General features: G+C 41.0%; 1 protein-coding gene across 5 annotated transcripts in view; it reads left to right on the top strand.

Annotated features, from left to right (window-relative positions):
• dgkg (diacylglycerol kinase, gamma) overlaps positions 1–17,443 on the top strand; it is a 159,913-nt gene that overhangs the window by 108,711 nt on the left and 33,759 nt on the right. For all 5 annotated transcript variants that reach the window (XM_086268002.1, XM_086268001.1, XM_086268004.1 and 2 more), the window contains one exon: positions 8,540–8,630. In XM_086268002.1, the coding sequence (XP_086124128.1) occupies positions 8,540–8,630 (91 nt within the window). The remainder of the gene's footprint in view (positions 1–8,539; positions 8,631–17,443) is intronic.

Raw genomic sequence — 17,443 nt, 5'->3', positions numbered from 1 at the left:
AACTGAAAGGAGTCAATGTTGAGACCCAGCTATTTCTTTCTCTGTGGGTAAGCGCATGATAAAATCACCTTTGACCTGGCGAGAGAGGCCCATAGCCACATGTAGCACTTAGCTCAGTGCTTTATTGTACTTCCTGTCAGTCACAATCCCACATTGTCTGCATGTGTTTCTCTCACACACTTGCACCACAAACCATCCCCCACTATCTCAGGCCTACTGGGACAAGGGGGATGTGTGATTCCTGGCACCTCAGCATCTGATGGTCACAGTAGCCAGACCTCCAGGAGCCTGAAGCCCAGGTGCGAATCATTTCTCATGCTGTGGACAATGCAGTCTTTGCGTGTGTGCAAAAATGTGTGTTATCCATTCTGGAACATTTTCAGGGAGGAGAGGAAATAATATGTTTAGAAAGTGATTTTTTTAAAAATACTTAAGCAGTATAAATCATCTATCCTAACTGCTCTTACTCAGGCCATGTCCACACTGTTACATTTTCATTTGAAAACGCATCCTTTTCTCTCCGTTTTGGCCTCCCGTCCACACTGAGACGGCGTGTTCGCTCAAGGAACACGGAGCATTGTGAAAACACTCTCCAAAGCGGATACATTTGAAAACGACGTTTTCGCGTCGCAGTGTGGACAGCGAACCCGGAGCATTTTCGAAAACAATGAAACATTTTATCATGGGATTCAGTCATGTGACCAATTAAACTAAGAGAGTGGAGGGCATTATACAGCAGTTGTTTTGTTTGCTCTCAGTTCTGACAGCCCTATTAACGATTAATATCAGTGTGTACCTGCTCCAGATAGCTTTTCTTCAAATTCTTTATTTCTCACTCGCTTTTGCAACTTTGTACTTTTGTGTTACTCGCAGCAACAACTCCAACTCATTGTTAGTCCATTTAAAAAAGTTTTCCTCAACATTTTGTCGCGATGTTTCAAAGAGTCGGAAAGTGAATAAACGGCAGACGAAAATGAGGCAGGTCGAATCGTCTTGCGTTTCACGCATTCGCAGTACTGGAACGTAAGCGTTCAATGTAAATGAACGAGTCTGTGAAAACGAATGAAAACGATAGTGTGGACGCGGAGCGTTTTCAGACGTATACGCCGTTTTCATATTTATTCGTGTGGACCCCTCAGATCAGTTATATGTGTGCTCCCCTTTTGTGACTAAGGCAGACTTGTTCAGAGCTGATTTTGAACTGGTTCCATAAAAAGCAGTGGTAAATTTGCAGCAAATCTAGAGTTTTAGTCATTGTCTTTTGAATAAATTGTCATTTAGTTCTAGTCATAATCCAAATGTTTAAAATTTTGCCCGACAAAATATTGTAAGATTATAACCAGAGATGGGCAGTAACGCGTTACTGTAATCCGATTACTTTTTTCGAGTAACGAGTAAAGTAAGGGATTACTATTGCAAAAACGTTAATTAGATTACCTTTACTTTCCCGTAGGAACGCTGCGTTACTGCGTTACTAAAACCGTGATTTTTTTTGCGAGAATGTCTCATGACAGTGACGTAAGCAAGTGCGACGTTTGTGACAACAGCTGTGTGCAGATCAACAGTGGATCATATATCGAGTACTGGAGAGAGTATGAGCATGCAGAGTTTAAAGCGTGGAAGTACTGACCTTACTTTAAGTTTGATTCCATAAAAAGTGACAAAAACATTAGTGTCCATTGTGCATGGGAAGAAAACTTCTTTTTACAGTGAAAAAAACCCCCCCTAAACTTCCAAGCAAGCACCGAGTGCGCTACCACGTAATGGGAAATTCACAGAGAAACTGCCGTATCCTTCCACTGACCGCTGCGGCACACCTGCACCAGGGTAAACCTCCGCCTACCCTGCTCCTGCTTTACAGGTGAAAATAGAGCAACAGGACCGCTGAGTCTTTGACTTTATTTATGTTCTGCTGTGTTTTACTTGCATCTATTTGAAAGACTGAGTGTAAACACAAAAAAAAAAAATTTATGTGCTGGAATGTGCAGAAAATAGGTTTAAATATTAAACAAATTTCTTCCAGTCAGTGAATGTTGCATATAATAAAATTTTTGCTTGATGCATAAAGTTAAAAGATTAAAACTAATAAAACAAGTTTTAAAAAGGGACCTCTCCATTTGATTACATTTTGTATGATGGATTATGTAGAAAAAGTAGAATTGGGCTGACAGATCTATCACTTTATCACCTCTTCAGGTTGTAAATCGTGTTTTTAAAAAGTAACTAAGTAACTAAGTAATTAATTACTTTTGAAAATAAGTAATCAGTAAAGTAACGGGATTACTTTTTTGGGGAAGTAATCAGTAATTAGTTACTGATTACTTTTTTCAAGTAACTTGACCAACACTGATTATAACAGAGAAAAGCTAAAGCTGATTCAGTTGCCTGATCAGAAACGGTGTCAGTGGAAGGGTGGCTGAAACAGGGAGAAAAGGCTGAAGCATGCCAAATTATTATAGGCATGGCAGAAATTTCACATTTTCGGTTTAAACTGTTGTCAGTGTGCACAGATGAGGCCGGCAGAGAGGTACAACAGTGAATGTCTGCAGCCTGTAAAGCATGGTGAAGGCTCTGTCATCATGTCATGGTTTAGGGCTGCAGTCAGCTGTGTTGGAGATCCTGTCAAACTGATGGAATTATGAATGCAGACAAGTACAGACATCTTGAAATATATCTGAATGGAAAAGACTTTCAGCATGATAAGAAACTCTCAGTCGCAGTCATACCTGAATAGAAAAACACAAATGGAACACTATCAGTGATGGATTACTCTGCCCAGAGCCCAGACGTCAACGTTTTTGAAATAGCGCAGATTCATCTTGACAGTGAAGAAAAATAAGAACTGTAGAATATCCTTCAAGCAGCCTGGAGAACTATTTCTGTGTACTATTTAGTGAATTACAAGAAAGCTTGCCAACAAGATTTCAGGCTAAGTCAAAGAATAAATGTGATCCTACTAGATATTGACTCGCAAGCCCGATAGAACTGCAGAAACTGTTTTTGCCTGGCTTGGCATTCATTTACGCAGGTGCACAGCTGGCATCAGTAAATTTTGGGAATGTTTTGCTCCAGTGACACCTTTAAAAAGGGGGAAAAAATCACTGATTTGATGTGACATAGTTAATGTCATAAAGTTCAATTAACATTCCTTTAACAAAAAGTATTAGTATTAAGAGTTATGTCATGGTTCAGGCTTTATTATGTGAGGCATTAGCCCTGGGGGGCTGAGGGCTTTTTGAAATGAAAGTCTGCATGAGACGGAGAATCTCATACAGAAATCCCCCCCCCCTCCCCCCCGCCTCTGATGATGAGAAGATCACAAAGGTTGTGCGCTTTACCAGTTTGAACATCTGGCCAGTGTAGATCCAGAAAGGAAATCTCAGGGATTAGTATAAATCATCTTTCTTTCAAAACCACTGTATAGTTGGTATTAGCTGACTGTCATTATGGCCTCTTTGAATAATACCAGCTCAGCAGTTAATGTTATGTTTTATTCTTATTGGGAAAAAAGCCTCAGAATTACCTCACAGTTTGAGATGAAACAATAGTATCTAAATTATATACATTATTATAACCATGTTAAGCATTATGACCACCAGTAAATTATGAATATATTTAATGTGCAAACGTGCACATTAATATACAGAAACTGGACTAGGGAAAGCTTGCATATGTTTCTGATGTATTTTAGAAAGAGTCTCATTATTAGCTGCACTTTAGTCAAAAAAAGCATACTACTTCACCAATTCTCCTCATTTTCAGCTTCATGTATTTATTTTTGGACCGCACTGGAGTAGCTTTGCATGATTCACAGTTCAAAATATACGACGGGAAATAAGGAAAAGCAGAAAGGATCCCTTTCAGCTGCTGAGCAACACTTTGATTTATCCTTTCAATTCAGAATGATATTATCATCTCTAATAAGCTCCCATCTGTCCTGTTTCTTCCAAATTACCAACCTTTTATGCGCCACTTGTGAATTTTGAATTATTTTGAGTTATTATTACACTCTCCCCTCTTTTTTTCCCTGGTTCAGAGGGAAAATCCACTCTCTTCCTGTTGTGCAGACAAGGATATACATGTACGCAAGCAAAGGTTCACAACACACTGGGGAAGTTTTTCTCTTTTTAAAAACCACATCGATACAAATGTTCACTGATATGATCTTTTTCCACCTTCTCTTTTCACTATATTAAATTAACTTCAGTGATAGTAAGAGTCCTTTTAGTAACGGTGTGTTTTATAATACAACACAAGACATTCTTCTAAGTCTAAATAATACTGTTGCTATATTATGGTGAGTAGTTTACATGCACTTGTTGTAATATCTGGATTTTAATGATTTTTTTTGAGGTTGGAATGACTGTACAGAATACGTTTTTATTGAGTGCACTAGTTTGAATTTATTTTTGACTTTCTCTAATCCACATAGGTTTAAAAGTATGTAGACTCAAACAGATAGATACACTCACTTAAATCATTTAATAAGTGGTGCTGAGGGTTCTCAGTGTCTTTTAATTTGATGAGGCCAAGACCTGTTAACCTCTTGTTAGTGATCATGATTGGCTCCAACTGGTAGTTTCAGTTTCTGTTTGAGAGCACCACTTAGATTGAGCAACAGTCTGAACAACCGGAAAGTCCAAGTGAAAATCTAAGAAGGAGAACACAAGTTGGAGACATTTCTAAACAGTTGCAGATTCCAACAGTATAAGTTCATCATTAATTGTATGTAAGTACAAGTTATTCGAATGTGTCATCACCTGACCACGGTCTGGAAGAAGATGCAAACTGTCACTCTCTGATGAAAAGAAATACATTTCTAAGGTTATTAAAAATGTGTATTGTAAAATCAATGCACTGTTGAAAAAGAAAGGTTCAAAGAAATGATGAGAAACATGACAAGTTACTTTTTGCATAATACTCAGTATTTTGCACATTTCCATTGCACTGTCTTGTGTCTGTATCGTCCTGTTCTGTCTAGTGTTGCACTGTCTTGTCTTGTTTTGGGGTTTTTTGCATTCTTTGCACATTGCACTTTACGTAGTCCTGTGTTTGTCTGTTATATGTCATATGTAGCACCAGGGTCTCAGAGGAACGGTGTCTCGTTTCACACTGTACATGGTTGAAATGACAATAAAAGCCACTTGACTTGACATTCATGTCCATGATGAGTGTAAGTGTATATCTCACCAAAAATATACCTATTTTCTCACCTGATATGCTTGTATATGTAGCTATAATTAGCTCTCTTCATAAGCTGCTTTGTCGAGCTAAAAGAATGGGTCAATGAAGCTTTAGGTCACCGATCGCCTGATTGGATTATTAGAGATCAGATATCAGCAACTTCTTACCAGCTGTCTAAAAACACTGCAGCCAGCATTGTGTTAGCCTTCAGTTCTTTACTTTATCAAGCTCGAGTATTGTCTTTCCATTGTTTTGCATTTTCTCTGTTCAGACATATACAATGATAATAAAGGCCTATTCTATTCTATTTTTCACACTGTTTAAGACCAACAGGGTGTAATTTCTGCTTGCAGAAAACCAATTTAGTATATAGATACTCCATTTTATATAGAAATTGGAGTATCTATATGTCTGTATACCACTGACTGCACTGGGCTTTGTCTGCACTGATTTTCAAAGTCAGGACACATTCTCTGCTAATTAGTTTTACTCCCTGACCTCGTATCCTTCTGATTTCACAACCGGTATGAGAGAGGAGGAGGGATTGAAAAGACGTGGTGGGGTCATAAAGTCATTTTTCATATTAGTGATTTAAAGAGATGCTTATCTGACAGGAAGGGCAAGAAACTCCAAGGCACAGTATACTGGTGAGGGTTTTGGAGCCCCCGAGCAGTACTGAAGTAGTGAAGCACCTGAACTGTGTTTTCATAACAGCACAGTTTCACCTTGTACCTTACTACACCACCAATCTCTGTTCGCCACACTCTCTTTGAATCTTTTGGTTTCTCTGAAGGAGATGTGTCATCTTAAAAACCAGACAGTACTTGTTAAAGTTGAATAGAATTAATAAGTACTTCTCTTTTTTGCAAGTACGCTGTGAAAGCCAACTGAGGGCTCAGCACACGCTGAACTGGAGACTAATAATGAGAGATTAAAGTGTTAGACTTTTTAGACTATTTACGATCCCCTTTGTTGTAGTTTTGCATTAGGTTTAGTGCAGAAACATGGGAATAATGGTGGAAAGGCTTAAGGAAGTAGTCTGCCTCCCTGTTGCACTCGCTGTCCATAAGGGGGGAGGGGGACATGAGTTAATTGCATTTTTTTACAGGCTGTCTCAAGTGGAAGCAGCTTAATGAGGTTAGGCAGCTCGCCTCGTTGAGAATCACAACTGTTCCTAATTGTGATCTCAAATATGCTCATAATCCCCTGATTTGACAGCAGCAGAGGTTTCTGGGGAGGAATTAAGGTGAAAGAGAAAGAGCGAGACACAGAAAGACAATTAGCAGCAAGAAAAACATGTGAACAAGTGTATCAGCTGAAGACAATCGTGCTACCTTTTAAAGAACATGAAGAGTAATTACAGATTTTAATGCTGTGTCTGAAGTCTGTTCAGTATTGTTCTGTCTCTTATTTTGGTCTGTTAAATTTTGAGACTTTTCTAAAGAGCTTCTGCTTGAAATGTTCTATTTTGTTGGGCTAGGATTGCACCTAACCTTGGTGCTGTCATACCTCCATTATACAACGCTGTTGCGTCAATAACTATGTTATTAGTATAAGCAATATTTCCACATACCAGTGTACCTACTGTGATTTCATTAAACATGCACCACTTTTAGTGATTGCATAAATATGCAGGGTCATCCTTTATCTTCCATCTATGTTAAAGCTAGAAGCTCTAGGAACCCCTTGTTTAGTACTTCACGCGTAGTGATCGTGACAAGTCATGACCAGTGATAGGCCCCAATCCTTAACAGTATCCCCACTTTTTTTTGGCGGGGGGGATTGTGTTTGTCAGAATTATTATTTTTTGTTGGTCACCTGAGTATGAAGAACAATTTAAAAAGAACAAAATGACGTATTCTAATGGCGTAGGTTTAGTGTCAACACAGATGACTGGTTGCTGATTTAGACTCCTGCCATGAATCTCAGCTGAGCTAAAATATAACTTGTGTGTGTGTTTGATGCTGTTGCCAGCATTTATGCTTGTGGTGGTATCCCGGTGTATATGTTTTATATACAGTACCAGCCATGATAGAAACAAATAAAATGCTGAGACTTTTCCCTTCTCGGGTCTCTACTCTTTGTTGCTGTTAATTTCTTTATTTTTATTTCAGAGGCAACCATAGTTGTTCCATCTCTTTGCAAAGTCCCTCAGGTCAACTCCAATAGTTTTGACAATCTCCCTGCAGAAATTTGCTGACATCTGTGAATCCTTATATTATATATTCTTCTGTCACTAATCCATTGAAAAACTGCAGAGACAAAGTATCTACAAATGTACAGGAGTAATCAACAGTACTAAACAGGCCAATCGTAATAGTTGTGGGCTGTGTCGACACAATGTGTAGTTACATTTCTAGGGAAGTGCATGTTAGGTAACAGTATAGGGTTTCAGGGGGGTTGGGGTTTAGCACAGACCTATGTTGTAGATTTAACTCAGTAGTATAAATACACTGTTAGAACTCACAGGGTTGAAAGTTCTTCAGACTATTTAGTGCCGTAATACTGTGGATCGTCTACAGCATGTATGAAGAAGATCCACACTGCCCAGTGATCACGAAGGCAACTAACTTCTTGCTACCTTTAATTTCACGGTATGTTATGCAAGGTGAACCAGACTCGCCTGTACAGCACACCTTGTAACCAGATCATATTAAACCCCCAGAGGAAATAATGAATGAAATTAGGATGTTTTTGCCTGTGGACCAGTGAAGGGCACTTGAGGTCATCTTTCCAGACTGATCAAGCAGATATTTCACCTTGACTGAAAACCGTATCATTCAGCCACTATGCAGTCACAGAACAGCAATGAATGACACGAAGATATGAACATAAATAAATCCATCAGGTCACCTCTGACAAATCCGTCTGCAGGGCAGAAATGAACCTTTGCTCAGTCAGGCCCAGTCAGGTTTGCTTTGAATGTTGTGAATCACAGTAATGGTTGCCCTGATACTATAGCCACCACCAGCAATGTTTCACCCCATGTCCCCTCCGGAGGCAACGCTCACGTTGCAGCTCACAGGATGGTTTCGATGAGAACAGCAGAACGCCTGTTTGACAGATGGCGGGGTCAACTTTCTGTGCATTAAATGCTGGCAATGCTACTGTCCCCATTCTAGCTTCAGGGTGCATTGATGGAGTTTTGAACTCTAAGGTCACATGACCACAAGCTGTCCTGAACTGTCAGAAAATGTGAGATGACTCAAGGCAGCAGACAGCTTCAATATGTGTCCACTGCACCCGAACAAATCGTGCTGTAGGCTCAAAACACAGTACTTATGAAGTGGGAGTATTATCTGATATGTTTGCCAAAAGAAAATGTCTGTCCTCTGTGTCCCCTCTGACTCCTCAGAATGAAGAACAAGCTGTGGTACTTTGAGTTTGGCACCACTGAGACCATTTCAGCCACCTGCAAGAAACTAAACGAATGCATAGAAGTGGAGGTGAGTCACAGTCTTATCAAAGCTGCTATCTCTGATGCAGAATTGATGAGTAATGGCTGAAAGTGACTGGCTGGTTAGATGACAAAAACACTGGAATATTGTTTTTAAATACTGAAGACATGCTATATTTGATGCATCAAAAAAGATAAATATGAAACATCCTGTTACAATAGATACCAACAACTTTGGCTTTCTGTGGAACTCTTTATAGAGCTGATACTTAATGTTTTTCCAAAAAAGAAAAAAAGTGTGTCAGAAGTTTACAACAAAGTAGTTTGCTCGTATTAATGAGGCAGGCTATTCATAGCACATCATCAGATTAATGCTCCATAAAGTCACTGATTGCCTCATTCTGTCATACAGCGCTGAATAATCTGTCACCTGGGTGCTTAAAGCACAGCAAGACTCTGAGAAAACACATGAGAAACATACCTTATCAGAAGGCACTGACGAGAAATGCAAACGAGCTCTGTAGCCCACAAGGTTCACATTCCACTGCCTCCCTCCACAACTCAAAAACACCTCATGTTTACATCATGTTATGAGATATTGAGATCAAACGTCATTCCACTATCTAGAGTATTGTGCTAAACATTTGAGCCACCCCTCATTTCTTTATATTTTGCTTCCTAGACTTTCTTGTAATTTTTTAAGTGGTCTTGAGCAAATTTCAAATTTCTGTGGGGTTTCTAGAGGTCTTTCAGAAGTGTTTCTTTTGACATTGACTGTTTTGTCACTCATTTTCTTTTCTTGTACCTGATTTTTTTGTTTGTTTGATGATTTGTTAAGCCTTTTAACACTGACCTAAGAATCATTCAACAATAGAAAGACACATAACTCAAAGAATAACTTAGCACATTTGTTCCCAATTCTTTAGTTCAATCTTTGAAAAATATGAAAGGTAACAGTTTAATAGGCATAAAATAGTTTTCATTTTTATGCACCAAGAAGGTGAGTCCCAAATAGCTATTAGCTGAAAACTCTGCCTATCTCAACATAGTGTGTACTGTGTCCTTAAACAATTTGAGGAAACCGGACAAGTGGAGGCTGAAAGAAATGTCACGCTTAAAAAATTACAGCAGATGAACTGAAATATGAAAGTTATGTCCTTAAGCAACACCAAAAGAAAGACCCGACAGCCGACCTGAGAAATGCATCTAGGCCTTCAGGTGATCCATCTACTGTTCACTGAAGTTTCATCAGAAAAGTGTCTCAGTGGAAAGTTGGCTGATCACCAAGCCATTCTTAAGGAAGTGAAACAGGAACAAAAGTCTGAGGAGTGAAGATCATCAGTATGTAAGGAGGAAGTCAGGGGAGAGTTGTAACAGTAGTTTTGTCCCAATTCATAGGCCGAATCCGTCGGAGGACCCGGCCTTCGCAGTCTTCATGGGTCAGGTCCCTTGAAGACCGAGAAGGCCGGAAGCTGTGAAATGGGACAGTCTAGCCTTCAGATTTGCATCGTCACTGTCTCGGTGGAGTTTAATAAACTCAGCCGTCTGCTCCTTGCTATCTAAAATATAACAGGACACTGGAGTAAATTCTCGACCATCTCACACTTCTGTTTAATCAGTTTTCAGTTTGATATTCATTCAGCTGTGTGAAAACTATAACTTTAATCTCAGTCAAACCGATTTACTTAGGAATAAATAAAACATTGAAAAAAGCCAAACAGTAACATTTTTAAGTTATCTAAGTGACGTATATATCATGTTTAACCTGAGTAGTGAAAGACAGCACGGGGTCTGAAAACGATGTGCCGAGAGTTCACTATTCTCGCTGGCTCTAATGAGCCTTGACCACCCGGTTAGCTATCGAGCTATCGGTAACAGACATCAAAGCACTTTTGCAAATATGTGATGTCTTAATAAATAGAGCAGATATTTGAAGTTTACACAGCACCATTCTCGCCTGAAAATATGTGAAAAGTTTATTTTGTGACCCAAAAAGAGTAATAAGAGTAATACTAAAACCAACTAGCTGCCGCCATTGTTGGAAACTGGAATTGGCTGGGCCGCGCTATGAATTCTGGGATAGGTTGGTCCACGAAGGATATACCCGACCCATCCTTCAAATTCTGGGAAATGAAGGACACATTTGTCGGCTGCATTTGAAGCAGCCTTCGAATTGGGACATCCTTCATCGCCTGGCTGTGACGTGATCGGCCTTCAAATGCAGCCTCCGAAGGATGCGGCCTATGAATTGGGACATAGCTAGCGAGTGTCTACAGCTATCTGTAAAACACTGTCACAGTCCTGGGTCAGTAACCAAATGTTTTGATTTGTTTTATTATTATTATTAATCTGTGATTTCATCATGGTTTCTGTTTTGTATTTCCAACGCTCTAGTCCTTCTTTGCTCTCTTAATTCCAGTTCTTAGGTTTCGTTCTGGTGCCCCCATGTTTAGTGTAGGTTTAGTTATGTCTTCGTGTTTGCCTTCTTGTTCCCCAGTCAGTCGTGTCTCATGTCGCTCATGTCCCTGTACTCAGCGTTCCCTCTGTTCAGTGTCTAGTCTAGGTCTCTGGTCTGTTATGTACTTCCTGTTTTATTTTGACAGTCCTGCTCTGTGTTCAGCCTCTGTTCCCCGTCTCGTCTGTGTAATTAGTACCAGCTGTGTTTCCCTTCTGTCTCCTGTTTCCTGATTACCCCGTCATGTATTTTAGTCCTCTGTCATCCCCTGCTCGTCGTCGCATCTTTGTCTTGTGTTTCTCTCGTCATGTTTTGAGCCTGTGTTTCCTAGTGTCCAGTTTAGTTTAGGTTTAGGAACAAAATGTCATTGATGCCATTGTAGCATCCACTGCTATGAGCTGCCCTTTGGTGTTTCAGCTGATTGTGCACCTCTCAGTTTTTCAGCGGCTGGGTTAAAGATAGTTGTCCAGGTTTTTCCACTGTTTCAGTGATATATTGCTGCAGAACCTAAGAAATTGAAAGCTTATAAAAAGGAAATGCTGCAAAAACTTGAAAAGATTTAGTAGTGGTATAAATGGTGACGGGGCTGTGGCAATATCACAGTTGGATCGCAACACAACCAATGTGATGACAATGAATTAGCCTTTGACATTTAAATTGGTAGATGTGGTGGGCAAATTCAGGAACATTTAGCAATAATTAAAGGAATTCATTCCAGTAGAACAACAAATGAGAGTAGTTGAGACTGCTGGTACCCTGATGAGATTATTACACAATAACAAATGATACAGGTCACCCTGACCTCAAGGCAATACATTTCTAGTGAAAACATAATCAGTTAAATGAATCTCAAATCTTGTAACTTGTAACAGTAACTGCAGTACTACATGTTCTTTTAAAAGTCAAATATATCTCCTCTCTGAGTGTTTGTTAGAATTTCCTATAGCTGTGGTCCTAGCTGGATATCAAGCTGTTATTTAATCAAACATTCAAGCCAACTGAGAAACAAATAAACCTGAGCTGGTAGATCTCGTGACCTTTTTCATGTAAGCTTAATATGACTTTTTATATACCCCCTGCTCCTGTTTAAAAGCAGAATTATTCAGCACAGTTGCACATCGAGGACTTCAAAACATAATCATCAAGTCTGTGGGTAGTTTGATGAAAAAACCCAAACAATAGATTTGTTTAATAATAATAATAATGGATTGGATTTATATAGCGCTTTTCAAGGCACCCAAAGCGCTTTACAATGCCACTATTCATTCACTCTCGCATTCATACACTGGTGGAGGCAAGCTACGGTTGTAGCCACAGCTGCCCTGGGGCAGACTGACAGAAGCGAGGCTGCCATTTCGCGCCATCGGCCCCTCTGGCCATCACCAGTAGGCGGTAGGGTAAAGTGTCTTGCCCAAGGACACAACGACCAGGACAGAGAGCCCAGGGATCGAACCGGCGACCTTCCGGTTACAGATACGCTTCCCAACCCCCTGAGCCACGGTCGCCCACTGTGGTTTAACACATTCAAAGCTTGTTCTTGTACCGTAGCCTCTCAGAAATGATCACATAATATATTCTTCTCCTTAGCCTTCAGCAGCCAGCGCTCAAAGTGCTTCCTGAGATTGTCTGTGCAAGTTACAAAGCAGGCCTTTCATGTAAACACACAGTAGAAGCTTCTCACATGTGAGCATTCCCTCAGGGTAGAGTAAACAGCAGACACATGTACAGGCAGGGAGAGTCAAAGGCAAGAATGGACAGATAAAGCCACATTTCACAGGTGTGCATGTGGAACCAGGACACCCTAGGCCACAAGTCGATGATCAGTTTAGTGATCATGTATTCACCTCTGCAGCTATATCTTCTAGACACACATGTGAATAGAGGTGCTGAGCTTTCAACTGATGACCAACTGATGGTAAATTGGATGAGGTGGCAGGGGAGGATGCTGGATTAACCTGGGGCACGTAAATGTATAGTGAAAGTGCGCTGGGGACAACTGGCTCAGACAGTGGCTGAAGCAAAAACACAGGTGTGGGAGGAATTCGGGGAGGCCATGGAAAAAGACTTTCGGACTCCCTTGAAGAGATTCTGGAAAACTGTTAGAACTCAGGAGGGGAAAGCGGTGCTCTACCTGAACTGTGTATAGTGTGGGTGGAGCGCTGCTCACTTTGACTGAAGATGTCAGGCGATGGAAGGAAAACTTCGAGGACTTTCTTAATCCCAGTAGTACATCTTCCATAGAGGATGCAGAGTCTGGGGATGAGGGGGACAACTCGCCGATCACCTTTGGCGAGGTCACTGAAGTAGTTAAAACTTGGTGGTAGGGCCCCTGGGGTAGATGAAGTTCACCCTGAGTTCCTGAAGGCTCTGGATGTTGCAGGGTTTCTTGGTTGACAAGTCTCTATAATTTTGATTGGAGATCATGGATGGTACCTCTGGATTGGCAGACTGAGGTGGTGGTTCCCATCTTTTAGAAGGGGTACCGGAGGATGTGCTCAAACTATAGGGGCATCACGCTCCTCAGCCTCCCCGGGAATGTCTATGTCAGGATGCTGTTCGTTAATCAAACCTCAGATACAGGAGGAACAATGCGGTTATCGTCCCGGTCGTAGAACCCTGGACCAGCTCTTCATCCTCTCAAAGATACTAAAGGGTGCATGGGAGTTTACCCAACCAGCGTTATGTGAACTTGACGAACGCATTTGACCGTGTCCCGCGGGCTGCTCTGTAGGAGGTAATAATAATAATAATAATAAATTTTATTTATGAGCGCCTTTCAAGTCACCCAAGGACACTTTACAATATGATAAAACACTTAGTACAACAATGGCAGAATAAGAACAATAAAATAAAAGCACAAGATAAAATTAACAAACAGTGGATTCACAGTGAATATGCAGATTTGAACAGATGAGTTTTGAGTTGGGATTTAAACTGGGGGAGAGAACCAATGTTTCTTATTTCTGGGGGCAGAGAGTTCCACTCCACAGCCTGGGAGCAGAGCAGCTGAAAGCTCTGCTTCCCATGGTGGTGAGGCGGAAGGAAGGTACAGTAAGCTGGGTAGAAGAAGAAGAACGAAGTGAACGGGCAGAACAGGTGGTGGTTAACAGGTCAGAAAGGTAAGGAGGAGCGAGGTTATGAATGGCCTTGAAGGTGAGCAGAAGAAGTTTGAAAATTATCTGGAATTTCACAGGGAGCCAAGGAAGTTCCTGAAGAACAGGGGTGATGTGCTGGTAGGAGGGGGTTCTGGTGATAATGCGATCAGCAGAGTTCTGAACCAGTTGAAGCTTATGGGGGGATTTTTGGGGGAGACCATGCAAAAGAGAATTGCAGTAGTCAATACGGGAGGTAACAAGACTGTGGACAAGAATGGACGTAGACTGGGTGGAAAGAGAAGGAAGCAATCTGTTCATGTTACGTAGATGGAAGTAGGCAGAACGGGTGAGATTATTGATGTGAGATTTATAGGACAGTGAACTGTCTAGGATGACACCAAGGCTCTTAACCTGAGGAGAGGGGAAAACTGTGGAGTTATCGATGGTGAGTGAGAAATGGTTTGCCTTCAAAAGGTTGGATTTGGTGCCAATAAGGAGGATCTCAGTTTTATCCTCATTGAGCTTTAGAAAATTAGAGGTAAACCAGGATTTTAACTCGGATAGACATTCTGTAAGGGAAGAAGGTGGGAGGGAGGAATCAGGGTTGCAAGAGAGATATAACTGGGTGTCATCAGCAAAACAGTGAAACTGAAGATCAGAGGAACAACCTCCTTCTAAACGTCAGTAAGACAAAGGAGCTGATAGTGGACTTCAGCACTAAGCAGGAGAGGAACTACCAGACCCCTGTCATCAACGAGTGCCCAGTGGAGAGAGTGGACAGCTTCAAATACCTCGGAGTTCACATCACGCAGGACCTGTCATGGTCCTGTCACATCAACACCGTGGTGAAAAAGGCCCGACAGCGTCTCTACCACCTCAGACGCCTGAGAGACTTCCAACTGCCCTCCAAGGTGCTCAGGAACTTTTACTCCTGCACCATAGAGAGCATCCTGACGGGAAACATCTTAACCTGGTTCGGGAACAGCACCATGCAGGACAGACGAGCTCTACAGAGGGTTGTGCGGTCAGCTGAGCGCACCATCCGCTCCGAGCTCCCTGACCTGCACTCAATCTACAGCAGGCGGTGCTGGACCAAGGCCAGGAAGATCGTGAAGGACCTCAGCCATCCCAACAACAGACTGTTCTCTCTGTTGAGGTCAGGAAAGCGATTCCGCTCCCTGAAGACCAACACAGAGAGACTGAGGAGGAGCTTCTTCCCGCAGGCGATACGGTCTCTCAATCACACCACCACACAGTACTGACCCACACATACAGTTCTTACACACACTGGACATTCTGGACATTGTTTCACTTCATTACTTAAATCACGCTGCTGTTATTGTGTATATATTTATTTATATTTCTTCATACATTCTTATATAGTTCTATATTGTGTATTTTGTTGTACAGTTATTTTATTTTCAACTTTAATTTATATATTTTATCTTATTCTTTCCCAGTTAAATTTACCCTTCATTCTAATTTGTGTTGTACAGTTATTTCATTTTTAACCTTAATTTATATTTTATTCCTTCCTAGTTAAATTTACCCTTTTTAATTTTTCATATTTATTTCCTATCTTATTCATAGCCTTTTCCTTTTTTGTTTTCTTTAGGTCACGAGCAGTTGTCCAAGCATTTCACTACATATCGTACTGTGTATGACTGTGTACGTGACAAATAAAATTTGAATTTGAATTTGAATTTGAAATTTGCGGAAGATGGTACCTAGAGGGAGGATGTATATTATAAAGAGAAGAGGGCCTAAAACTGAGCCTTGGGGTACACCAGAGGTGACAGGGAATAGACAAGAGCGGAATGATCTTAGTTGAATAAACTGGGAACGGTCGAGGAGATATGATTGAAACCAGGCGAGGGGTGTGTCAGAGATGCTGAGAGAAGAAAGTCTGCTTAGAAGTACAGAGTGAGAAATGGTGTCAAAGGCTGAGCTCAGATCTAAAAGGACGAGAATGGTGAGAAGACCAGAGTCAGCTCCGATTAGAAGATCGTTAGTGACTTTAAGTAGAGCAGTTTCGGTACTGTGACATGAGCGAAAACCAGATTGAAATCTCTCGTAGATGTTATTATTAACCAGGTGTAAATGAAGTTGAGCTGCAACCACTTTTTCGAGTATCTTAGAAATGAAGGGTAGATTGGAAATCGGACGGAGGTTGTTAAAGTTGTTAGGATCTAAAGAAGGTTTTTTCAGTATAGGAGTGACTAGAGCAGTCTTCAATAAGGAAGGAACGATACCGGTGGTGAGAGAAGAGTGAATGATAGCAGAAATGAGTGGGAGTAAAGAAGAGAGGCAGGATTTCACAAGCCCCGTGGGCATGGGGTCAAGATGACATGTGGCAGGCTTTGATTTACATATGAACTCGGAAATATCAGATAAATCAGGAAGATGAAAAGTGGAAAATGGCTCAAAAAGGAGAAAAGGTTCTGGAGAGGGCGTAGACACAGCATTTGATCTGAGTTGCTGGTGGATGTTATTGATTTTTGTAGTCCAGAACAGCATCAAGGAGTTGCAGGTTTCAGAGGAATAGAAGTGCGGTGGTAAAGCATTGGGGGGTTGAATTAGTTTGTTGAGAACTGAAAACAGAGTCCTTGCATTACTCTCATAAGAACTGATAATACCAGAGTAGAAGCTTTGTTTGGCCTTGTTAATGGAGTCTTTATACTGAAGTAGGTGGTATTTATAGATTTCTGAATCAATAGTTAAACCAGATTTCTTATATTTACGCTCTAGCTGCCGAGCTTTGGCCTTCAGAGCTCGGAGGTCAGAGGTAAACCAGGGAGCAAAGCGAGCGAAGGAAACAGAGTGGGTTTTTACAGGAGCCAGAGAATTAAAGACAGTGCGTAGACAATTATTATAATATAACAACAAATCATCAGGAGTAGAATAGAAGTCCGGAATCTGAACATTGTCCGTAAACTGGTAGTGAGAATGTCCATATCAATGTTCTTGATGTTGCGGAACGAGATGAGACGGGTTGGCTTGGTAGAAGAGCAGCAGAGAGTGAGATTAAATGAAAGGAGGAAGTGGTCAGTTATGGGGATTTCAGTAGCAGAAAGATTCGAGGGAGTAAGACCAGAACAGCAGACCAAGTCCAGGGTGTGTCCTTTAGAGTGAGTAGGAAAGTCGATAAATTGTTTAAATTCAGAGCCTTCGAGACAGGAGGAAAAGTCTCTGGTGAGCAGAAGGTCGTTATTGTCCATGTGAATGTTGAAATCTCCCACCAAGATCACATTTGGGGAGAGAGATGAAAGATGGGTTAGTAGATTAGCAAAGTCACTGAGGAAGACAGGGTTA

Source organism: Aulonocara sp. 'chitande type north' Nkhata Bay, linkage group LG16 (assembly GCF_057382095.1).
Source record: "Aulonocara sp. 'chitande type north' Nkhata Bay isolate Kocher_YH1m ecotype deep benthic linkage group LG16, A_spYH_male_GT1.1, whole genome shotgun sequence".
In the NCBI taxonomy this organism is placed as follows: domain Eukaryota; kingdom Metazoa; phylum Chordata; class Actinopteri; order Cichliformes; family Cichlidae; genus Aulonocara; species Aulonocara sp. 'chitande type north' Nkhata Bay.
This window is presented reverse-complemented; position numbering and strand designations above follow the sequence as displayed.